Source organism: Sus scrofa, chromosome 7 (genome assembly GCF_000003025.6).
Source record: "Sus scrofa isolate TJ Tabasco breed Duroc chromosome 7, Sscrofa11.1, whole genome shotgun sequence".
In the NCBI taxonomy this organism is placed as follows: Eukaryota; Metazoa; Chordata; class Mammalia; order Artiodactyla; family Suidae; genus Sus; species Sus scrofa.
Genome location: NC_010449.5, coordinates 113672835 through 113697748, shown reverse-complemented (window position 1 = coordinate 113697748; position 24914 = coordinate 113672835). Strand labels below are relative to the sequence as shown.

Sequence of the window (24914 nt, the reverse complement as noted above, 5' to 3'; positions counted from 1 at the left end):
GTTGCTGTGGCTGTGCCTGTGTTGTAGGCCGGCAGCTGCAGCTCCAATTTGACCCCTAGCCTAGGAACCTTCATATGCCGTAGGTGCAGCCCTAAAAAGAAAAAAAAAAAAAAATACATACGTAGGGAGTTCCCTTGTGGCACAGTGGGTTAAGAATCCAGTGTTGTTACTGCATTGGCCCAGATTGCTGCTGTGGCACAGGTTCTGTCCCTGGTCTGGGAACTTCCATGTGCCACAGGCATGGCCAAAAAGGAAAAAACAAAAACAAAAACCCAAATACCAGTCTGTTTAGGGCTAAGGGGACATCGTAACTGCAACTTAGTACCAAACGGTCAAAAAATAATATGTAGGAGTTCCCGTCGTGGCGCAGTGGTTAACGAATCCGACTAGGAACCATGAGGTTGTGGGTTCGATCCCTGCCCTTTCTCAGTGGGTTAAGGATCCGGCGTTGCCGTGAGCTGTGGTGTAGGTTGCAGACGCGGCTCGGATCCCGCGTTGCTGTGGCTCTGGCGTAGGCCAGTGGCTACAGCTCCGATTCAACCCCTAGCCTGGGAACCTCCATATGCCGCGGGAGCGGCCCAAGAAATAGCAACAACAACAACAACAACAAAAGACAAAAAAAAATAATAATAATATGTACGTACAGACAGAATGATAAGTAAATACAGCAAAATGTTAACAACAGGGGAACCTAAGGGAAGGATACACAAGATCTTTTCAACTATTTTTATAAATTTCTATCAGTTTAACATTATTTCAAAATAATAAGTTAAAAAATAAGACACAGGAATTAGGAATTTATTACACTGGTTTTTTTTCTGTTCATTCTTGTCTTTTTAGGACCCTGCCATCGGCATATGGAGGTTCCCAGGCTAGGGGTCGAATGAGAGCTGTAGCTGCCGGCCTACACCACAGCCACAGCAACTCAGTGTCCAAGCTGTGTCTGCAACCTGCACCACAGCTCATGGCAACACCGGTTCCTTAACTCACTGGCAAGGCCAGGGATTGATCCTAAGTCCTCCCGGATACTAGTTGGGTTCGTTACCCCTGAGCCACAGCAGGAACTCCTTATACTGGTTTTTATACTAGAAAAATCCATGCTTAATGGTTTCATTATCTCATGTAAAACTATTCAATAGAATAGTTGAAATAAATGTAAAAGAAGATTTTCTCAATGGGCAATAATGTACATTTAAGATTCTGCTTAAGAGTTCCCATCATGGAGTTCCCTTCATGGCGCAGTGGAAATGTATCCGACTAGGAACCATGAGGTTGTGGGTTCGATCCCTGGCCTCGCTCAGTAGGTTAAAGGATCTGGCGTTGCCATGAGCTGTGGTGCAGGCTGAAGACATGACTAGGATGTGGCTATGGTGTAGGCCAATAGCTGTAGCTCCAATTGGACCCCTTACCTGGGAACCTCCATATGCTGTGAGTACGGCCCTAAAAAGCAAAAAAAAAAAAAAAAAAAAAAAAAAGAGTTCGCATCATGGCTCAGGGGTAGCAAACCCGACTAGTATCCATGAGGACTCCATATGTTGTGGGTGCAGCCCTAAAAAGGCCAAAAAAAACCCCAAAACAAACAAACCCAAAAAAAAAACACATGGGAGACACCAAAAAGCCTTGAGAATCTGAATCCTATACAGCTAGGATAAGTAATTTGTTTTTCTTATAACTGATAGAGGATTTACATAATCTCATTAGAGACATACATCCTTTGATCCTTTGATATTTAAGTAGGAAATTTAATCTGAACCGAAACCTCTGGGTAATGCTGGTAATTAAGGCATCTTTATGATTGCTGGAATATTCCACTACTTTTATTACAGTTTGGTATTAAATAACTTTTTAATATAAAACCTCTTATGATAGAAAATGTTTGTCCATAAAAAAAGTTTTTAAACTTTTTTTGGGGGGGGTCATCTAGAATCAAGTAGTAATGGCACGTCGGGCCAAGACCACAATGTGTTTCTAAAATAATCTACATTTCTGGAGTTCCCGTCATGGCGCAGTGGTTAACAAATCCGACTAGGAACCATGAGGTCCCTGCCCTTGCTCAGTGGGTTAAGGATCCGGCGTTGCCGTGAGCTGTGGTGTAGGTTGCAGACGCGGCCCGGATCCCGCGTTGCTGTAGCTCTGGCGTAGGCCAGTGGCTATAGCTCCGATTGGACCCCTAGCCTGGGAACCTCCACATGCCGCAGGAGCGGCCCAAGAAATGGCAAAAAGACAAAATAAAATAAAATAATTTACATTTCTCATAAGCTTGGTAAATGAACCTGAAGAGAAATGAGGGCTCCAGAAATATTTAAAACAAGGACAGCAGCAGCATCCTTAGAATAAAAACAGCTTCCCACAGGAATTTGTTTGAAGGACTTCAGTGGTTCTGAATGTGGAATTGGTAGGGTCTTTAAAAATATGTGCAACAATTGTGCCAAGGGGAAAAGAAGGAAATATGCATGATAAATGGGATATTGAACCTTTAAATAACTTCACAAAGTGATACAGTACATCCTTGTGAATCCTTGGTGTATTCTCTGCTTGAAATTATCCCTCAGTATCAAAAGTTTGAGCAGGATCCATGGAATCCATTAGTAATTTCACAAAAGCAGCCCATGCACTTTCGGATCTCTTCCAACTACAACGATGAGAGATTTAAAACTCTCCGAACTGTTTTGCTCCTTGAAATCACATTTTGGCTTCAAGACCTAAAATGAAACAGGCTCAAGTAATGAATGAAAAAGCAGCAAAAGAATAGAGTGGCGGAGTTCCCGTGGTGGCGCAGTGATTAACAAATCTGACTAGGAACCATGAGGTTGCAGGTTCGATCCCTAGCCTTGCTCAGTGGGTTAAGGACCCGGCGTTGCTGTGAGCTGTGGTGTAGTCACAGACGTGGCTCGGATCCCGCGTTGCTGTGGCTCTGGCGTGGGCTGGCAGCTACAGCTCCGATTAGACCCCTAGCCTGGGAACCTCTATATGCCACGGGAGCGGCCCAAGAAAATGGCAAAAAGACAAAAAAAAAAAAAGAATAGAGCTGCACGAGCGGGAGGGGAGAAGGCAGGGCTGAGAGAGAGAAGCAAAGACACCCTCGCTTCCAGCAAAGCCTGGGTTTTTCATTTCTTTCGGCAGTTTTGAGTATTTTCTCATATACAAAATTGAGGTGGTTAGGAGAGAAAAGCAAAAGAGGAAAAAAAGCCTGTTCCTTGATCCCTGCCCAGGGAGGCGGGTCTGACGTTCCTTCTCCAGTTCCTCCTGCATCTTCATGTGTCCGTCCCCTCTAGACATCCAGCAGCTGAATAAGCAAGGAAGGGGTGGCAGGGAACAGCCACCATCCACGCAAACAACCATGGACGAGATCACTGAATCACTAAGCACTATTTACACCCTTTCACGGAAGTGGTAATGAGTTCATCAACATTTAAAGGACAATAACCTTGTGATAAAACTCTACAACCTTAAAATCAAGGAGAAGGACAGTGACATGTGCCCCTTCTCCCCCCACCTTCACTGGCCGTCACAGAATGGAAACAGCCTCTCCGCATGCTCTGTCCTATGTAACAGTTGCCCAATGCCATTCTCAGAGCTGACAAACTGAACAGATCCCCCCCAAATAAAGTGAATGTAACCAAGGAACCAAAGCAGCACCGCAGTGCGGGAAAAAAAAGGAGGTGAAATTCACAGCTTAAAATCTCAAAATGTCATGCCTGAGAAAGACCACAGAATTCATCTAGTTCAGCATACTTGGTTCCAACATGCACTCTGTCTCTGACCCGAAATCTGGCTCTCAAGCAAATCCCTTCCCTTCCGTAGGCCTGTTCATTCAATACTAACATAAGTGTGTTGCACTAGATGAATTCTCTGGTCCCTCTCAGCCATAACATTCTAAGATTTTAAGCTGTAATTTTCAACTACTTATTTTTTTCCTATTAAAAGTGAGTGGGTTTTTTTTTTTTGGCAGAAAATGATAAGCTGATTCTAAAATTCATATGAACAGGGAACTATATCTAATCACTTATGATGCAACATGATGGAGGATAATGTGAGAAAAAGACTATGTATGACTGGGTCACTTTCCTGTACAGCAGAAATTGACAGACCATTGTAAATCAACTATAATAAAAAATAAAAATTCGTTTGAAAGTGCAAGGGAACCAAAATAACCTAAACAATCGTGAAAGAGAATAAAGCTGAAGGATGTACACTTGCTGATTTCAAAACTCAGTACACAGTCCCAGTATTCAAAACAATGTGGTACTGGCAGAAGGACAGCTGTACAGATCAGTGAAATAGAATTGAGAAACCAAGAACAAAGTCATACGTTCATGGGCAACTGATTTGCAACAATGGTGGCAAGAAAATTTGATGAGGAAATAATCTCTTCAACAAATGATGCTGGGGTTCTGGATATCCACATGCAAAAGAATGAAACTGGACCCCTACCTTACATCATATATAAAAACTAACTTAAAATGGATCAAAGGCTTAAATTTAACTATAAAACTATTAGCAAAAATATAGGTATAAATCTTTGTGACATTATATAAAGCAATGGGTTTCTAAGATATGATACCAATAACATGAGGAACCAAAGAATGAAACAGATAAATTAGACTTCATCAAAATTTAAAACTCCTGTTTCAAAGGACACTATCGAGATAGTGAAAAGACAAACAGAATGGGGAAAATATCTGTAAATCATATATCTGATAAGGATTTAGTATCCAGAGTACATAACTCTAATAACTCAATAGTAAAAAGAAAAATAACCCAATTTAAAAAAAGGCAAAGGATCTGAATAGACATTTGTCCAAAGATATACAAACAGCCAAAAAGTACAGAAAAGAAGCTCAAAATCATCAGTCATTAGAGAAATCAAAACTATAATGAAATACCTCTTCATACACACTAAAATGGCTAAAATAAAAAAGATGGAGAGAAACAAGTGTGGCTGAGGACATGGAAAAACTGGAATCCTTGTACACTGCTGGAATGTAAAATGGTGCAGCCACTGTGGAAAGTCTGGCAACTTCTCAAAAGGTTACACAGAGTTGCCGTATGATCCAGCAGTTCTACTCTTAGGTATATACCTCCCCAACTGAAAACATATGCCCCTTCCAAAAAAAAACTTGTACACAAATGTTCATAGCAGCATTATTCATAATAGTCAAAAAGTGGAGTCTTAATAGTCAAATGCCCATTAACTGATGAATGGATAAACAAAATGTGGTATATCCAGATAATGGAATATTATTCAGCCATAAAAAAGAATATTGATACGTGTTACAAGACTGATGAATCCTGAAAATGTTATGCCAAGTGAAAGAAGTCAGACACAAAAGGCCACATACTATATGATTCCCTTTTTATGAAATGTCCAGAATTCATAGAGACAGAAAATAGATTAATGGTTTCTCAGGACTGGGGAGAAGGGAGAATGGGAAGTGACTGCTAATGGGTATATAGAGTTTTCTTTTTGAGGTGATGAAATGTTCTGGAATTAGGTAGTGGCAATGGTCAGTCAACTCTGTAAATATACTGAAAACTAATGAATGTACACTTTAAAAAAAAAAAAAAAAAGAGTGAGTTTCATGGTATATGACCCCTTATCTCAATTTTGTTTTAAAGGCAAAGGCCCTCCTTAGGAAACTGATTTCCTCACTTCTGTTTCAGGTTACATACTGATTCATGAAAATACAGAAAGTCGGCAATGATATTTGACCTTTATAATCCCACTGCCACAAGCACTGCAATAAACTTTTTTTAACCAGGTTATTTATAGATATTAGCTGATGGTCCATTGTATTTATTTTGCTTTTAAAACAATAAAGATCTGAAAGTTCCTCTGAGTCCATGATTTATCTCAGAGTTCTTTTTAAAATTTATATTCTTCTTAAGTAACTGAAACTAAACAAATGCCTTCATTTTCAAAATTTTAGTAATATTGTCATCTAGTAACAGGTACAAATATTGCTCCTGCATTGACATTAATTAGTGCAGCCATCTTCAAGCAGTACTTTCAAATTTAATTCTTGTTCACAGGATAGTAAAAAGGCTAGGCAAGAAATAATTTTTCACTATCAGTATTGAAATGTAATTAATATGCATAGCCAGATGCTTTAGGCCGTGAAACAAATGCAGACTCTCTTTTTCCTGGAATATATATAGGATTCTAGGCTTACTCTATTCACTAATAAGAGCTTAAGTGGATTTTTTTTCAAAGCTCTATAAAGAAAGCATACTCTTTCTCTTCATCTTCTGTAGCACTGTTTTGTGTATCTGGTTTCTAGCACCACAAGGCTGTAAACTCTGCATTCGCACATCCACTTATTAATAAAAGCTTTGTAAGCACCTGAAATAGAATGAAATATTAATTCTTGTCTGCTATCACTAGGCTGTACTATACATTGTTCCATATAAGTTAAATAAGAAGATTGATCCTTCTAAAAGTGCTAAATGTAAGGAGAAAGGCTTAAAAAGTTAAGAAATAAACATTGAGGTCTTTCATGATTAAGCTACATTCTAAAAAAACACATTAGGGTGACATGATTTTCACTTTAAGTTCAATGAAAACTGCACGTTTTGTTTTTACTCCTAAGCACAAGTGGTCTATACCATATGAAGGCTGCTGGCCCCAAGAAACACATGAACATAGAAAGAATGGCTTGTTTCAACTTCCATATAATTTCTGAAGTAATATGTATAAAAACCAACCACTGCTTGGGCAACCTTGGGAGAGAGCATGCCTAAGAGATGAAAACATTTACACCTTTTCATTATACTATTACCTTATTAAAAAATATGAAGTTCAACATTTATTTCCCTAAAAGCAAAACACTAAACCGTCTCCAACACAGCATCCCAGCTGATGGTTAAGATGTGTCTAAAATGCATGCAGAACCCTTAAGACTAGAACACATCAAGGAGGTTTTTTTTTGAATGACGTATATTCAAATGTTATAACTTTTGAACTTTTATAACTTTTATAACTTTGTGGTGTTATAACTTAAGCTCAACAACAACAAGATCTTAATGGAACAAGAAATGGGAGAAATAAAAACTGATTTCTGAACCAGATGTGTACTATCTCACAGCAGAGTAAAACCACCGTGAAACGCAGTCATGAAGAGCGAAGCTGAATGTGAAGAAAACTGCATAGAGGAATTCCAAAGAACTAGAGCACGTATACTGGGTTTTTTTGTTTTTGAAAGAGATAAGCCTCAAAAAGCTGTTTTATCAGGTTTTTTACAGCACATCCTTTCTAAGTAAAGTCTCACTTTTCATTCCAGAATATGGAAGAAACCGTTTACAAGAATTCATGCAAACATGTTTCTTGAAGGCCATGAACTGGTTTGCTAAGTTGCACTGTTTTATTCAAGTAAAAAGCCCTTCTAGAATAAGGGGTGTGAAAAGGAAGCCAGTCACCTTCAGCCAGGGCTGCACACTTGTAAGGATCTCTATCACGCCGAAAGCCAAAAGGTCGCATGCTCACTGGAGCATTAGCAATGATATGGTTTCCACTTACACTTTTAAAAATCTAATGCATGTTAAGTTTTTCTGGCAGATTCTTTTTGTATGTTACAAAACAAAAAAGCAAAAGCTTAGAGTAAGAGTTCTTTTTTCTTAGATCCTTTTTTCTTAGAAAGGTCAAACAGATACTTCTTGACATCATGTCCTTTACACAATGGCATACTGTTCATATAAAAGGTCTCTTATCCTATAAAAATCTTGACAAAGGCAGCCTTCTAATCCAATGCGTCCAGTTTCCGTCTAGAAACAAAGTAAAAAAAAAAAAATTTAAATAAGTTCTTTAGTACATTTTCTATTCATGAATAATAACCAAAATATAAACTAGATTACTTTATGACTGGTCAGGAAAAGGGCTGCTCTGATTCACAGAATATGGATATAATATTCAAGTCATGCATTTTACATCGACACAGAAATGTCAGAGGATTCAAATAAACCTCTACAATAAAATTACACAGCATGTCTCTGAGAATCACTTTTAAAAGCTTTCAAGGTCATCATTAGGAACGTAAATCATGGATCACCAGCTTGTAAAATTAATTGAGAACTACGGAATTCCAAATAACACAACAGAAAACCGTGTTCAAGTCAGCTCTTATTAAAAACACACTTACTCTACGGACTGCCACTTGATTGTTGCAAACGAGGACACCGCCTACAAATTCAGCTTGGATCCCCTCTCGTAAAAGAACTTGTTTGAAGTCAGAGAGTCTTGGTTCGTTCATAAAAACTGACTGATGTCCAGGAACCTTAGATAAGGTTAAAGGGGAAAGAATTAACTTCAAATAAAACAGCAGGCATATCGTTGTACTGAATAAAGTGAAATAACACACGATCTCTAAGATATTTTCTGCTGCCTGCTGAAGTCCTTTGACAGATCATTTCAAGATTGTAAATCACATTCCAAGTTGTTATTCTGAATTTCACCTCATTGTTTAACATTACAAAGCCCTTCACAGTTCCCAACGTTTCACAATCAGTGTTATTAGTCACGCCTCCTAATAACAGGCAGACGTTGGATAATGTTACGCTCTCCCCCCACCCACCTGCCGAAGGGGGTCAGCTACAGTGCCAGCAGGCAGAACTGAACCAAGAGTGTGCTTTCCTGGTCCAAGTCCTTTGTCTACAGGTCAGAGGAGAACGCTCCCCCGATCCACTTCCATTTCCCTTCCCGCCTCACAGTGAATACGACGGATGCCATGGGTTTTAGACAGAAAGACAAGTGCTTCGACCTAATGCTGCCACTTTGAAGCTGCTTTGAAGAGGGCCAGCTTTAGCCCAGAGAGTTTCTAACTCCTCCCTCCAACTTCAAGAGTGACACTAGAAGGGATGGGATGACAGAGGCCATCTCTTCTTTGTTGCACAGAAGGACTAAAGACATCACTTGACAGCCATGTAAGACTCTCATAATATAGTTAATATTATTGTAAGTTAATTACCTGAAAGCTCTTCTAGTTAACTTGATATCTCTTGAGAACATGTAAATAACACACGAGACTAGAATTACACCCATACCAAAAATAAAAGGTTTCTGACACTATCAAAACCACAACTGATTCAAACTGACAACATACTAAAATGGAATGTCAGAGTGTGAGATTCCTAGAATATTATAAATCTCCTGATTAGAAGCAGATGGGTGAGGAGTTCCCCTCGTGTCTCAGTGGTTAATGAACCCAACTAGTATCCACGAGGAAGCAGGTTCGATCCCTGGTCTCGCTCAGTGGGTTGAGGATCTGGCGTTGCTGTGAGCTGCGGTGTAGGTTGCAGACGTGGCTAGGATCCTATGTTGCTGTGGCTGTGGTGTAGGCCAGCACCTATAGCTCGGACTGGACCCCTAGCCTGGGAACTTCCCTATGACACAGGTGCGGCCCTAAAAAAAGACAAAAAAAAAAAAAAAAAAAAAAAAAAGCAGCAGGTGGGTGACCCTCACAATCATCAAACTTAACATTCACAACTTAGAGTTCCCGTCGTGGCTCAGAGGTTAACGAATCCGACCAGGAACATGAGGTGGCAGGTTCGAACCCTGGCCTTGCTCAGTGGGTTAAGGATCTGGTGTTTCTGGTGTTGTCGTGAGCTGTAGTGTAGGTTGCAGACGCAGCTCGAATCCCCCGTTGCTGTGGCTCTGGCGTAGGCTGGCGGCTATAGCTCTGATTCGACCCCTAGCCTGGGAACCTCCATATGCCGTGGGAGCGGCCCGAGAAATGGCAAAAAGGCACCAAAAAAAAAAAAAAAAAATTCACAATTCCACACTGCAAAAACAAATCATGACACAATTATGCATTTTATCAGACTTGCTCAAGGTTACCTTACTGTTGTTATCATTCCCTAGCCGTAGAGGACACATACGCACACAGAAACATGTCTCGTTTTTAAAATTCCAAAATGAGTCTATATGTGACACATTTCAAGTGGTTAAAAACATAAAGGGAAAATTAAGGGAGGGAGGGAAGTGGCAGGTGCTTTTTACCTCATGAGGTGGTAAGGGTTCCAGTGTAGGAATGATCTCACTTTCTTCACCTGTTTCTTTCTCATCATCTCCGAACAGACTCTTCATGGCCTTCTGCTGGGCTATGACGCTGGAGTCTGAAGGAGCGTCCACCTGCATTTCTGCGTCTTCGCCGTCATCCTTTAGCTCTCCTTCTTCTAAAATAACTCCTGTGTCTACTTTGGAAACTCTCATGTCTAAGACACCGTCTATCCAAGCTAATTCAGCATCTTTTGCCTTACAAAACTGAAGGGAGCTGACAAGTGAATCTTTCAATCTCACCTAAACATGATACAAAGGGGAAAGAGAGAAAGCAAGCCCACAGAGGATAATTCGACAACTATATATGACTTAGTATCATTTTCTACCTCTAGAATTATGTAGTAAAATTTGAAAATCTTTCACTGCACTGCTCTTCACCATAACCGGCAATGACCTCGTGCTTTCAGATTATTAGGGCCCGGCCTACTTTCCTAAGTAACGATTCTTAACCTTGACTGCACACTGGGACCACACGGTAATTTCATGTTTTTTAATATTAATGCCAGGGTCCCACCTCCAGTGAGTCTAACTTAACCGGTGAGACTAAGGCCAAAACACTGAGTCCCTCGGACTCCCGCGGGTGTGTGGCCGAGGGTGGCCGGAGTCTCATCGTCTAGGACCTGATGCTACTCCAGGAGTACCAAACTGCTTACGGCTTCCTCGCTCTACCACATGCAGTTTCACGTCTCCGTATTCTGGGCATGCTGCTTCCTCTCGTTCTGCCCAGAACGACCTTTCCGCCTGATGAATTCCAGCCCGTGTTTTCCAGCCACATACAGACATCACTCCTGCCTTCACTGACACCATCTCCCGCCACCAGATGTGATTACCAAGCTCTCCTCTGTGCTCTTCCTGTCTTCCCTACCTGTCTCCCTTTTTTTCCAAGTAGGAAGAGAACTTAACATCTGTGAATTTTTAGGAAACTTGGGAATTCTTGAGCACTCACCATGCCCCTCGCCTCTCTCCTTTCACACATGCTGCTCGCTCTGGCGGGAACACTCTTCCTCCCTCTCGTTACCACTCTGGGTACCGCTCTGACAACCCATCTAAACAGCCGTTAGACTTTAACTTCATTATCACTTCTGCTGGGAAGTCTTCTCTACACTCCAAATCTGGGTTAAAGTCTCCCTCTTTGTGCTCTCTAGCATCTAGCAGAGGTTAAACAGTGTGATAAATGCTATTGCTTTGTTAAAAGCCCCAGAGACTATAAGACCTGCTAGGACACGAGGGAGTTCCCGTCATGGTGCAGTGGTTAACAAATCCGACTAAGAACCATGAGGTTGTGGGTTCGATCCCTGGCCTCCCTCAGCGGGTTAAGGATCTGGCGTTGCCGTGAGCTGTGGTGTAGGTTGCAGACCTGGCTCGGCTCTGGTGTGGCTGTGGCTGTGGCTGTGGCGTAGGCCGGTGGCTACAGCTCCAATTCGACCCCTAGCCTCGGGAACCTCCATGTGACTCGGGAGTGGCCCTAGAAAAGACCAAAAGACCAAAAAAAAAAAAAAAAACCACCTGCTAGGACACGAGACCACCTTTGTCTCACTCACCACTGTATTCCTAACACAAGATGTCCTAATTGCAAGAAAAAGTACTTATTTCTAAGTGGTGCAAATGCCAGCATACCTACCTGGTAGATGTGAGTTTCACTAGTGGCATCAACTGTTTCGTGTAGCTTAGGCATGTACACTTTAATATCCTTCCCACCAAATGCACGGCAGCACTCCGCAAGATCCTGGCTGGCCTCTGGTGGTCCATGGACAATGATCAACTGTCGTGGTTTCATCTGATTGATGATTTTTTTAATGGAATCCCCATCAGAGCGTCCTTCATAGTCGATGTAAGTAACCCTGGCTCTGTAATTAGATGATTATTCGAGCTTACTTTTCTGGTAACTTGATCCTAAAATTAGGTTTTTAATGGCTTTTATCATCAGGAAAGAAATGTAACAATATGTAAATGTGGATTTGAGGAATACAGGTGTTACATTAATATGTATTATTGTGCTCTTAGCTATACCCTAAAAGGTTTACCAAATAATACCACTAAACAGATAAACCACTTTGCTCTCTGATGACTTAAACTTGTGAACGGCACAAGCTCACCTGCTAGTAGACTTACTAAAAAGACTAGAAAGAATGTTTCTTCACATAAATGTACAATATAAAGTTTAATTCCCTCTTCACCACCAATTCACTTTAGCATTTAAATATCATTTACGAAGGGAAAATACCTCCATGCTTTATTTCACCAGAAGAAAAAGAAATTTTAAACGCACAAACTTACTAGAGGATATTCAGAAATCTCACTTTTGAAACAATGTAAATTACAGAATTCAAGTGCTCAAATTTTACTTCATAATTTATTTTCAAAATGCAGTAAGAGCACTTACTTTATTTCAATAGACTCTGTCGTAGAAATACACTTAGTAGGAACATCAGATAAATCCTGATCCATGGGTTCATCTCCGTTTGTCAGGCCAGATTCTAATTTGCTTTTTTCTTCTTCAGTAGCTTGAAGTTCCGGCACTAAGAAATCCTCTGGTCTAAATAAGAAGTCTCTAATTAGCGGGAGTAACAAGCAAGCTAATAATATTTAATACATATAACTAGTGAGTAGATGGTAACACTTTTATTAGACTCCTCACATATCTCAAAATTCAAATACACATTTGCCCCAAAGCCCGGGCAGCTTCACAATATCAATTATCAGATGACTGCGTATGTTATGTTCTTTGTGACCGTCAAAGAGTACACCTTTGTTTTTTGCTTTTTTGCTTTTTGGGACTGCACCAGCAGCATATGGCAGTTCCCAGGCTAAGAGGGGCATGGGAGCTTCAGCTGCCGGCCTACACCACAGCCACCGCCACATGGAATCTCCGACTCACTGAGCGAGGCCAGGAATCAAACCCGCATCCTCATGGATACTCGTCAGATTCGTTTCTGCTGTGCCACAATGGGAACTCCCAAAGAGTACACTTTAAAACCGCCCACGTGGGCTGGTGAAAAGGCCCTAGAGAGGTCATTAGAAGGTGTGAGTGACTGTCATAACTACCATTGCAACCTGGCCCTGCATTTGTTTCAGTAATTCTTCTTCTCAGTTTCTGTGATTTCTCTTGCCAACACCCAATCCTTATAAACCTCAGATCTCCTCTGATTTCCTTAAGACCTCCAGCTATTCCTTCCCTACCCAGTGACAGCTGACTCTCCATTTTCACACATTACAAAGAAAACCGAAATATAAAATCATTAGCTCCCTTGAAAGCCTTCATCTCTATTTCAACAAACTACTAGCCCATCTATTCTCCAGTATGAGAGAGCGTTCGATGTTAAAATTAAAAAGCAAACTTTGAGAAATTAACATAACTATACATTACTTTTAAAAAAAAAAGCAAACTTTTAACATTCTCTCTAACCTCTCTATTTGTCATGCCCCACCCCAAGTCCCTTCAGCCTCCTGAGAATCCAGGCCTGTCATCCAATACCTAGACTGCTGCAGCAGTGCAGTATCTCCAACTGTAACCCACATAATAATAGTAGCAGCAACTGCTTCAGGTGCATTTACTGAGTCAGGGTCTCTGCTAAGTGCCTTAAAAACACATCCTCATTTGGAGTTCCTGTTGTGGCTCAGTGGTTAGCGAACCAATTAGGAACCATGTTTCGGGTTCGATCCCTGGCCTCGCTCAGTGGGTTAAGGATCCAGCGTTGCCATGAGCTGTGGTGTACGTCGCAGATGCGGGTCAGATCCCGTGTGGCTGTGGCTCTGGCGTAGGCCGGTGGCTACAGCTCCGATTCAACCCCTAGCCTGAGAACCTCCGTATGCCATGGGTTTGGCCCTAGAAAAGGCAAAAAAAAAAAAAAACCAAACCCAACCTCATTTAATTCTTACTTTCATTTTTCAGATAAGAAAATTGAAGCTAAAAAGCACTGTCCACATGCTAAACAGACTGCCCTGTGCGGAGACATCTGATCTTTACAGAATAGCAGGGTTTTCAAATCTGTGTTTAGAATACATGATTTCAGTTGTTTTTCTAACAGTGGGTGCAGATTTCGTAAATTTTCCATGGTTCTCCTCATGCTATTTCCTATTTCTCTTAAAACATGTGTGCAACACTATCGGAGACATAACCCACTTCCTAAACATCAAAACGGTCTTACCGTGTGTCCTTCCTCAACACACGTCCCTTAGCTTTTTGGGGGGGGGTGGGGTGGGGGGAGGCAGGGCGGAGAGAGGTCTTGATCATCGTTTTAAAATTTTCACATACAGAAGGAAGAGATCTACCAGTTTCCCTTTAACGTTCACTCTCTAGATGTTTCTCAATCTTTCCACTTTTGCATTTCAAATGACACGTTGGCTCTACCTTTCAAGCTCAGGGATTTGGAAACTAACCAAGTATACGATGACTAGACAGACCGAAGTCATTGAGCACAAATGAGAACACAATTAATGCCTCCAACCGCTACGAAAGAAAAGCTTGTTTTGCTCACATACTTGATAATTTCTCCATATTCATCCCATTTGATTCTTTCTTCTGGGGCAGGAAACATAGGATAAGACTTTTTCGCCTGTTTGAAGAAACTGCCTTTACGACTGCCTTCACCTTTCATCATCAGGTCGTGCTTAGTCTTATGAGCTGATGGTTGGTCAATATCTTCCTCAACGTCGCTCTCATCGCTGGAATCTATGTCGGCCCTAGGAGGGTTTTGGAAGAGATAAAGGTCATAAAGTCCCCAAAAGATTTTTAATTCAGATTTCAATATTATTATTAACATTCAGTATTACTTCAATGATAATAACAGTATTAGTGGAGTGATATTCTGTGAAAGGTAGCACTACCTGGTAGTTAGTAAATACATATTAACATCAGCAGCGACAAAATTTGGTATTCTAGCACCACTGGAAAGAGGTAACGAAAGTAATAAAGTCAAAAGCAACTTTAAATATGTTCAGTCAAATGTTTTTGTCTAGAAATAAGTCCTCAAATGACTTCTGTAAACTTCTAATTCATCTGAAAACAACTCACTCTTTTGACTGCTCAAGTTTTTTAGCAGCTTCTTTCTTTAGTTTCTCTTTTTCCAAGTATTCTTCAAGTTCTTTCCCCTCAAGCTTTACACGTTTCCTCAGCTAAAGAAAAGCAGCAGATGAAAGAAGGGGGTTAAGCCAGTGAGGTGTGAGATACATCACATCTCTAAACTGCTTCATCATCTTTAAACTAAATTTTCCTCTGAAAATTATTCAAGTTTTCCATTGTGTACAATTATAGATCCTACTTAGATTAGTACTAAAATTGAGCTGTCATATTTCTAGGATGGGTTTAGTTCAAATCAAACCAGCTAAAAATCACCAATCAGAAAAAGAAAATACAGAAAAGTATTTTTATAATTTGGTGTAGGTGGGGCTGCACATGACATAAAGCCCAAAAGAAGGAGTTCCCTGGTGGTGCAGTGAGTTAAGGATCCAGTGTTCTCACTACTGTGGCTTGGGTCGCTGCTGTGGCACAGGTTCAGTCCCTGGCCCTGGAACTTCTACCTACAGGCTGCAGAGTTGGCCAAAAGGAAACAAAACAAAACAAAACAAAAGGAGAATAAACATGGTGACAGGAAAAACAAAAATCTCTGACATTTTAGATCACATGAAATTAAAACAATCTGAAATATTATTTGCAGCACTATTTGACTATCAGAAACTACTTTTTCCTAAGAATTCTTCAAAGCAGTTAAGAAAAAGATGAGCCACACATCAAAGAGAGAAAACAGGTGTTCGGAGGTTCGAGTCCTGGCCTGGAACTTCTGCATGCCAAAACAGAGCCCAAGAAAAAAAAAAAAAAAAAAAAAAAAAAACATAACCAATTTATAAAATAAGAAAACTAGCAGCCATGAAAAGATTATCTCATTTTACTAATTATTTTTGAAAAATGCAAAATTTTTTAAATGTGATACCATCTTTTAATTTATGAGATTGGCAATGCTGCCAATGAGGATTGGCAGTGGGGAAAGGATACCTTTAGTCACTGTGAAAAATCAGTGCAGCTATGTTAGAAGGCGGTTTGTCAACATCTAAAACTAAAAATGTGTTTGTCATTTAATACAGCATTTCTACTTCTAGGAATTCATCCTACTGAAATGATCACACAAACATGAGGAAAAAAGTACATGGCAGCAATGTCTGCAACAGTAAATACTGGACACAACTTTTTTTTTTTTTTTTTCTTTTTAGGGCCGAACCTACAGCATATGGAAGTTCCCAGGCTAGGGGGTTGAATTGGAGCTGCAGCTGCCGGCCTACGCCACAGCTCACAGCAATGCCAGGTCCTTAACCCACTGAGTGAGACCAGGGATAGAGACCGAAGCCTCATGGATACCAGTCGGATGTGTCTCCCCTGCACTACAATGGGAACTCCCTGTGTTGGCTCTTTTTGAATGAGTAAGACTTGACTCTAAGAGTGATAGGTGTAGATGGAAAAATATCATGCATGGTAAACTCTTATCTAACATGACCAGAAATCTGGTTAACACATATTCACTCATTTGGTCATTCAGGAATTCAAGGACCTTAGACATTTCAAGCACTGTTCTATGTACTAGGGATATACCAAAAAAAAAAAAAAAAAAAAAAAAAAGATCTCTTTCTTATGGAACTTGCCTTCTAGTTGGTAGTGGGAAAAGGAAGCCAAAACACAAGGAAAACAGCAGACAGCAATGAGTGCTGGGAAAATAAAGTACCATGATGGGTTGCCAACCACCTGAGTAGTTACTGTGGACTGCGAGTCAGAGAAGGCCTTCCTGAAGAGATGACCTTTAAACTGAGACTTGAATGACAAAGAGTAGTCAAGTACAAAGCTGGGAGGAAGGACCATCGGAGGTGGAAGAAGACCCTGATGCCGTGAAGCAGTGTAGAGCATGGAGAAGGTGAAAGGAGGTAAGATCAGAAAAGTGGGTGGAGGTCTGATCATGTGGGGTGTTGAAAGCCTGGTAAGGAATTTGGATTTTATCCAAAGAGTAGAAGGAGGTCATTGGAGACTTCGAGCAAGGGAGTAACATGAAATGATGAATCTGTAAAAGACGACTTGGGGAATTGTTCAATAGATATAATAAAGTTTCAGTTTTGCATGATGAAAAGTTCTGGAAGGAGTGCCTGTTGTAGCTCAGTGGTAACAAACTTGACTAGCATTCACGAGGGCAAGAGTTCAATCCCTGGCCTCATTCAGTGGGTTAAGGGTCCAGTGTTGCCGTTGAGTGTGGTGTAGGTCGAAAGATGAGGCTTGGATCCCGTGTTGCTGTGGTTGTGGTTTAGGCCAGCAGCTACAGCTGATTCAACCCCTAGCCTGGGAACTTCCATATCCCAGAGGTGTGGCTCTAAAAGGACGAAATAAATAAATAATAAAAAAATAAACGGTTCAGATGGTAAAATTAATGTTAATGTGGTTTTACGAATAAAATGAGAGAGAGAGAAAGAGGTCTTTGGATGCTATGAAAAGAAAAGGATTAAGGGAGTATAATGGTAAAAACAGTGAAACCAGTTAGGGCACTACCACACAGTCCAGGCAAGACCCCTTCGCATGGGCTAGAAGCATGGCAGCGGAGCTGGAGAAAAGTAGACAGCTCTGGGATATATCTGGAGGTCCAATCAGTAGGACTTGCTGCTGGATTGGATATGGGTGGCGAGAGACAAATAGGAACTGAGAAATAAATGGTAATAACCTGTACGTTGGAAGTCAGCATAGTGGGTGCCCTCGGAAGGATGGGGGATCGGGAAGGGGCTCTGCAGTACCGACGACAGTCTATTCCTTGACCCGAGCACGAGCTAGACGAGTGTGCTCGTCTGTGAAAATCCATCACGCTGTGCACTTACAATGGGCACACTTTTCAGTATACATTATACTTCAATCAATATTTTTAAAATTTCTAAGTTTGGGGCTTGTAGAAACATATGAAAAGTGCTACTATTCCCTGAGATGAGGAAGGCTCAGAGAAGAAGTCTGGGAATAGGGGAGGGGGAATAATAAAAACTATTTTGGATGTGACTAAGTAGAGGAAAAAAGTGATAGGTAGTGGAGAGAAAAAGGGTAACTACAGAAGACATATCCCTAAGAAGGTGCGAGGGGAAAGAACCCTGAACTTATAAAAAGTTAAGTAAAAAATTACTTATAAAAATTAAAAACCTAAAACATGTCAAGTTTCAGCTCCAAATGTCATTTTCTATTTTTTTCAAATTTAAACCACTTTTAAGTCTTTAATTAATTCCTCAAATGACATACCAGTCTTCACTGCATTTCCAGTAATTAGTATTTTCAAATTCAGTGTTTCATATCTGATGAAACTCTTTCAAGTATTTTAACTTTGTGTTTTCTTTTAACTTTGTATTTCTAAGCTGTTAAATAGCCCAAAAGACAGTATATATTCTACTTTGGTATGCTTGCTCTGCATCCTTCCTCAACAATTCAGTTTTTATAGTAAATGTAGGAGTTCCCGTTGTGGTGCAGCAGAAATGAATCCGACTAGGAACTATGAGGTTGCAGGTTCGCTCCCTGGCCTCACTCAGTGGGTTAAGGATCTGGCATTGCTGTGAGCTGTCTGTCATAGGTTGAAGACGTGGCTCAGATCTGATGCTGTGGCTGTGGTGCAGGCCAGCAGCTGTAGTTCCCTATTAGACCCCTAGCCTGGGAACCGCCATATGCTGTGCTTGTGGCCCTAAAAAGCAAAAAAAAAAAAAAAAAAATATATATATATATATATATATATATATATAATATAAAATATATATAGTAAATGTATATCAGATTTTAGTTACTGTTTATGCTTTTAAATAGTTAAAAACTAAGATTCCCTTACCATTCAGCTTTTAACTAACTAAACATTCCTTTAAAGGGCTGCCATGAAGACAAAATAAAAAATAGTTATCTAAAACTTGGCACAAGTCTGGCAGCTATCAGCCCATTCAGCATCAATTGCTATAAACTTTATAAATGATACCAGTTTTGAAAAATTGGTAGATTTGATGGGCTGGTTATTAAGCAAAATGGTCTCTTGGCATATTGGTCATTTGACTCATCGTCACTCCTATAACAGGAGAAAATGTGGATGCAGGACGGGCTAGTGACGAGAAGGTAGGAAGATTTCTGTCTGACTGCTTCTACTTCTCAGTAAGTCTGAAACCAGGTCAGATGCTACCGGTAAAGGCTGAGGTGGGTTGCAGGAGATCGGAGGAGAAAGGAGGTATGCAGTGGTCTTACTGGAGAGCGTGAAAAGGACCATCCCCCGTAAGCTGAGTGCTCGCGTGGGCTACCCTTCTGAGATGTGAGGTCACACATCCGAGGGGAGCCCTGCCCATACAGTGCGTGTGGAACTCCAGTAATACCGGGCTGCTTGGTCACAGGCACGGACTGAGCACATGGTTTAACTCGTGTCCAGGCTTTGCCCACTGAGTATAACAAAGAGGACACAGGTCAAAGAGTTAAAGGTATCTGTGAAATAACCATGCACCACTGACCAGTCAAGTCAGAAAGACCATGACATAGAGCTTCATGAACTGAATGTCCCAACAGGACCAAAGAATTGTAGGCATGGAGTTCCAGAGAAAGTCAGTCGGGAGACTGGCGAGGGCCACCTGAGAGAGAGGTCTGGGAATCACAGCAAGGTGAAGGGCACACCCCTGGGAGTGGACAGCACGATCATGGGAAGGGATGGCGGAGGTGGAGTGGAGGGAAAGATCGTAGAGAAGGAAGGTGTCAAGAACCCGGAGAAATCAAACACATGAATCCTGAAGTCATCGGGAATGGAGTCTGAGTACGAGGGGCAGGAAGACTGGGACGCAAGGTCTAAAGCCACCAGTGAATGACAGAGAGTGACCAAGAGATCAGTTACGTGTCTGAGACAAGGGGAAGGGGGTCAGTGGCCATGCAAGTCTGACAGCATGAACTACACAGGGAAGAGAAATGGTTTAAAAGCCACACAACACAGAACAAGACACCTACCCCACTTATGAAACACCTAAGAGAATGGAAGAGCCTCTGCTTGAGAGGGCTGCAGGAAATAGAAACCATTAGGAAATAACCAGACTCCAGTAAGGGAAAGAAGGTGAAAGGAACTGTTCAAAGAGTGAATGAGAATACAGCGCATATATACTCTCTGGGTTCAAGGCTGAGAATTTCCAATTAAGTGGCTCTGAAATGTGTGCTATTAAAGCCCCTCTACTGCTATTTTAATAAAAATCCTGAAACAACTTCGTTTTATTTTTGGTCACTGATTGTTATAAACATTGTGCATAATGTATCTCCCCCAACAATTTCAAGATTACATCCACAGAATTCCCGTAGTGGCTCAGTGGTGAACAAATCCAACTAAGATCCAGGAGGACTCGGGTTTTCAAACCCTGGCCTTGCTCAGTGGGTTAGGATATGGGTTAAGGATGAGCTGTGGTATAGGTCAGATGCCGCTTGGATCCCACATTGCTATGGCTGTGGTGTAGGTTGGCAGCTACAGCTCCGATTCAACCCCTAGCCTGGGAACATCCATATGCTGCGGGTGTGGCCCTAAAAAGACAAAAGACAAAAAAAAAAAGATTACATTCACATACAAGCACTCACCTCTATTTCTGTAATTTTTTCAGATGGATTATCAATGAGGAAACGTGCTAAAGTCCCAGGAGTAGTTCTGTAAGTTAGAATGATTGAGTTTTTAGGGTCCTGACACCACTGAATAAAGAGATCCCTTGAAAATCCACATTCCAGGTCGGGTTGGCTGGCAAGTACCACTTTAGGGCTAGGTACTCGAGCCAAGTCAGAAAGACCGTGACAGAGAGAGAGATGGCGAAACTGAAATGGATTATTTCTTTTGTCTTCAAAACATCTCATCAATTTATCACTCATCCATTCTACCTAGTGTGGGAGAAAACGTGACAATAATTAGAAAAAACTATATTATAACTTCAATGTATTCTACAACAGTCGAGGAATTCAAGTTCCATCTTGTCTTAAGTCTTTTTTCCACCAATGTTTGCATAAATTTGTACCATGTTGACAAGCAACTTACTGTTTCTAATCCCCATCTGATCCTCCCAGCCTGATGTTCATCCTAAAAATCTAATTTTGCATTACGTTTCAGTTATAAGTCACCTTAAATCTTATTCAGAAGGCAGTGTCTAAGCTCTAAATGAATACCTTGCCCCAGAGACGGCTACTTCAACAGAAAGAGCTTGTTCAAAAGGAAGAGAAAAATGGATTCTAACATTCATTTCTTATGAGGTAGGTTCTATTTTTGCCCACGTTCTGCAGATTGTGATATTAAGCGTTAGAGAAGCAACTGGCCCAATCTGTCGAATGGGAACAATAATAGAACCTACTTCATAGGATAGATAAAGATTAAATGAAATAATACATGCAAAGCACACAGAATAGTAAATGGCTAATTTTTAGTTTTTATCATCATCATCCTTATCATCATTAAGATCATCAACCTCAACAGAACAAGAAAATTCAAAGGGTAATTATAATTAACACATTGTTTTCCCTAAGCCCGATCTCTGCAGCAAACGTCTTTATTACAAATGATAACAAGAAAACAAACCTGAGACTTAGAAAACTCCACCACGTTATAACTGACATTATTTAGGAGTGCCAATGAGTAAACACCTAATCCGGCATCTTTAGTTCTCCAAATTTGATCAAGGAGTTGAGCAAGTTCCAAAACTCTACCTGCAGTGTCCACTGCTATTAACACACTTCCATCACCTCGAAGTGTTTCCAGGACATTTGCTAGAAGAAAAGAATGTAAAATCCTTATAAAACCTAACAATACGTTGCTACAAAGTTAAAAATTATTTTACCTCCATGTTTTTACTGTAAAAACTATAGTTTATAAATGAGCAGTCCCTATGCCAGGTACAAAGTAAAAGAATTTCATTCAGGTTATTACAATTACTTTTTATACTATGAATATATGTTCACAGGAGTGAAAAGCAATGGCATTAACTCCCAAGTTTTTTCACTGAAAAATTATAGGGAGTTTGCCTTGTGGCTCAGCAGTAATGAACTTGACTAGTATCCATGAGATGCAGATTCGATCCCTGGCCTTGTTCAGTGGGTTGAGGATCTGGCATTGCCATAAACTGTGGTGCAGGGTTGCAGACATGGCTCAGATACTGCGTTGCTGTGGCTGTGGCGTAGGCTGGCAGCTATAGCTCTGATTCGACCCTTAGCCTGGGAACTTCCATATGCCACAGGTGTGGCCCTAAAAAGCAAAAAAAAAAAACCCAAAAAACCTATAAAGCAGTTATTTTACCTATAGTACACATTGAAAACGACATTTGTACAGTATACTGAGAAAATTGGGTCAATAGGCCAAATGCAACCAGCCTTGGGTTTCCAGGTCACTATGGTCTCACCTGCCAATTCCAATAAAGTTTGTTACGAAATATAATGCCAAAATTTATACACACATATTTATACTTTATACTAATACATACATGCTTTGTGTATGTCTGTAGAATAAAATATAAATAATATTCTCTCTTCCAATAATAGACTTTCTAGATGAAAGTCTGCTTGGAAATTTTTAATAAAATCAAACTCCAGCAAAAACAAAAAAACCAAGAAAATGCCAAGATTTGAAAACCTTAAAGTTAGAGTAACATAGTATGTAAGTCATGCCTTTTTTTTTTTTTTTTTCTGTCTTTTTAAGGCCACACCTGTGGCATATGGAAGTTCCCAGGATAGGGGTTACACCACAGTCAGGGCAACAATGGTTCCAAGCTGCATCTGTGACCTACACCACAGCTTGCAGCAATGCTGGATCCTTAACCCATTGAGTGAGGCCAGGGATTGAACCTCATCCTCATGGATACTAGTCAGGTTCGTTACCATTGAGCCGCAATGGGAACTCCAAGTCATACTTTTTAAGTGGACAAATGAAGGCACTGGTTACAAATATGTTAAAAGTGGAATCCAATTTTCCCTGTAGAATTCCCATGCAGCTTATAAAAAGTATATATAAGGTAGAAGGGCTCAAGCCAAAGCAGAAGCAACCAGGGATGGCCCAGAGGCATCGTTTTAGAACCAAGACTAGGGAGCTCCCATTGTGACTCAGCAGTTAAAGAACCCAACTAGCATCCGTGAGGATGCGGGTTCGATCCCTGGCCTCGCTCAGTGGGTTAAAGATCCGCCATTGCTGTGAGCTTCAGTGTAGGTTGCAGGCACAGCTCGGATCTGGCATGGCTGTGGCTGTGGTGTAGGCCGCCCGCTGTAGCTCCAATTGGAACCCCTAGCCTGAGAACCTCCATGTGCCTTGGGTGCCGCCCTAAAAAGACATTTAAAAAAAAAAAAAAAAGAAGAACCAAGACTTCTAGATTAGAGTGTAAAACACCTATATACCAAAATTAGCAAACTGTTTGCACAGTCATTTATCTCCTTTGTTCATTTTTCTTTTAGAGTATAAATTCTTTCTAGTAGTTGTATGTGAGATCTTTATATATTCTGATGTTTTCAAGACATATACCAGTGAGGCCAGGGAGAGCTAGCCATGTGCTGAATGGCAGGGAGAAACCAATTTTATACCTTTTCCACACAAGTTAAATTCAAACCAACTAAAGCATCTCTTTATAAAAATATTGATATGGTCACACAATATGTTTTCAAAAAATACTGGAGTTAGCCAATCTCTTATGACAAGGAAAGTTTCAAACAGAACAGAATAAACAGTAATTCACACTGCCATGCACTCCCGCAGTGCTGTAGAAAGGACGGTGTACAATACATACTCAGAAGTTGCTCGTCCCTTTGTTTTCTCCGGGGCTGCACGTACGTAGCATTAAATGAGTCTGTGATAAGTAGGGAAGGTCTGCTTAGCATTTCCAGGGAACATCCATTTAAGTGGCTATAATTAAGTTGAAGAAGAATATTTACTATCACTTCATATAAACAATAGCTTACCTTATCTAAAAAATAACTTATTTTATACGTTGGTTTCCTTATTAACTATCCAAATATACATGGCCATTGATAAGAAAATCTGATAAATTGAAAAAAGGAAAAATTAAGATCCTCCAGAGTACTATCACTCAGACAATCAATATAATATTTTGGTGCACATCCTTCTAGGTACATAAATAAGTTTTTCTTTGAATATATACGTATATGTATTTTACAAAGGTGACAGCCCATGTATACACCAATATACTCAGTTCTATGACCTAGTTTTCTCCCAGGACATTAAAATCATTTTCAAGATCTAATTTTTAACAATTATAAAAACTTTCTGTTCTATCTGTATAATATTTATTTGGTCCTTTCCCTTTACTGACATTTAGGCTACTTTTTTTTGCCATTGTAAATAATCTCTCAAAGAATACTTTTACAAAAAGCTTCAACTGCATTTCCAATTGTTTCTTTCGGACACATCCCTAGAAATGTATTTACTGAAATATACAATATTGCTAAATGGCTTTCCAGAAAGGTTTAAGCTTTTTTCAGAAAGCTCTTCCTTTTCCAGAAAAGTTCAACCAGAAAGAATGACCAACTCACTAAATACTTCCAGGAAGAATATTACCATTTAAAAACAAGTTTTTATAGCTCCGATTTGACCCCTAGCCTGGGAACCTCCAGATGCCATGGGTGCAGCCCTAAAAAGCAAAAAAAAATAATAAATAAAAACAATTTTAATGTTATTTAATTTAAAAAATCATTATCATTTAAATTTTTTTGACTTTATAACTTCTGTCCATTTTGCAACAGGTATCTTTTTGATTAATTAATACCTGGTCTTTTTTTTTTTTTTTTTTTGTAATGGCCACACTTGCAGGTTATGGAAGTTCCCAGGTCAGGGATCAAACCTGTACCTCCACAGTGACCCAAGCCGCTGCAGCTGGCTTCTTAACCCAC

At 40.3% G+C, this 24914-nt stretch overlaps 1 protein-coding gene across 3 annotated transcripts in view; it reads right to left on the bottom strand.

Annotated features, from left to right (window-relative positions):
* The window catches only part of CPSF2 (cleavage and polyadenylation specific factor 2), a 30622-nt gene continuing 12932 nt past the window's right edge, over nucleotides 7225-24914 (bottom strand). For 2 of the 3 annotated variants that reach the window (XM_021099626.1, XM_021099627.1), the window contains 10 exons: nucleotides 23795-23910; nucleotides 21607-21794; nucleotides 20628-20918; nucleotides 15066-15166; nucleotides 14534-14734; nucleotides 12435-12587; nucleotides 11673-11898; nucleotides 9992-10291; nucleotides 8136-8270; nucleotides 7340-7761 (listed from right to left, as the gene is read on the bottom strand). In XM_021099626.1, coding sequence (XP_020955285.1) covers nucleotides 7669-7761; nucleotides 8136-8270; nucleotides 9992-10291; nucleotides 11673-11898; nucleotides 12435-12587; nucleotides 14534-14734; nucleotides 15066-15166; nucleotides 20628-20918; nucleotides 21607-21794; nucleotides 23795-23910 — 1804 coding nt within the window. In that variant the 3' untranslated portion in view covers nucleotides 7340-7668. Of the gene's footprint in view, nucleotides 7762-8135; nucleotides 8271-9991; nucleotides 10292-11672; nucleotides 11899-12434; nucleotides 12588-14533; nucleotides 14735-15065; nucleotides 15167-20627; nucleotides 20919-21606; nucleotides 21795-23794; nucleotides 23911-24914 lie in introns of all 3 variants that reach the window. The other variant, XM_021099625.1, reaches the window with a different exon arrangement.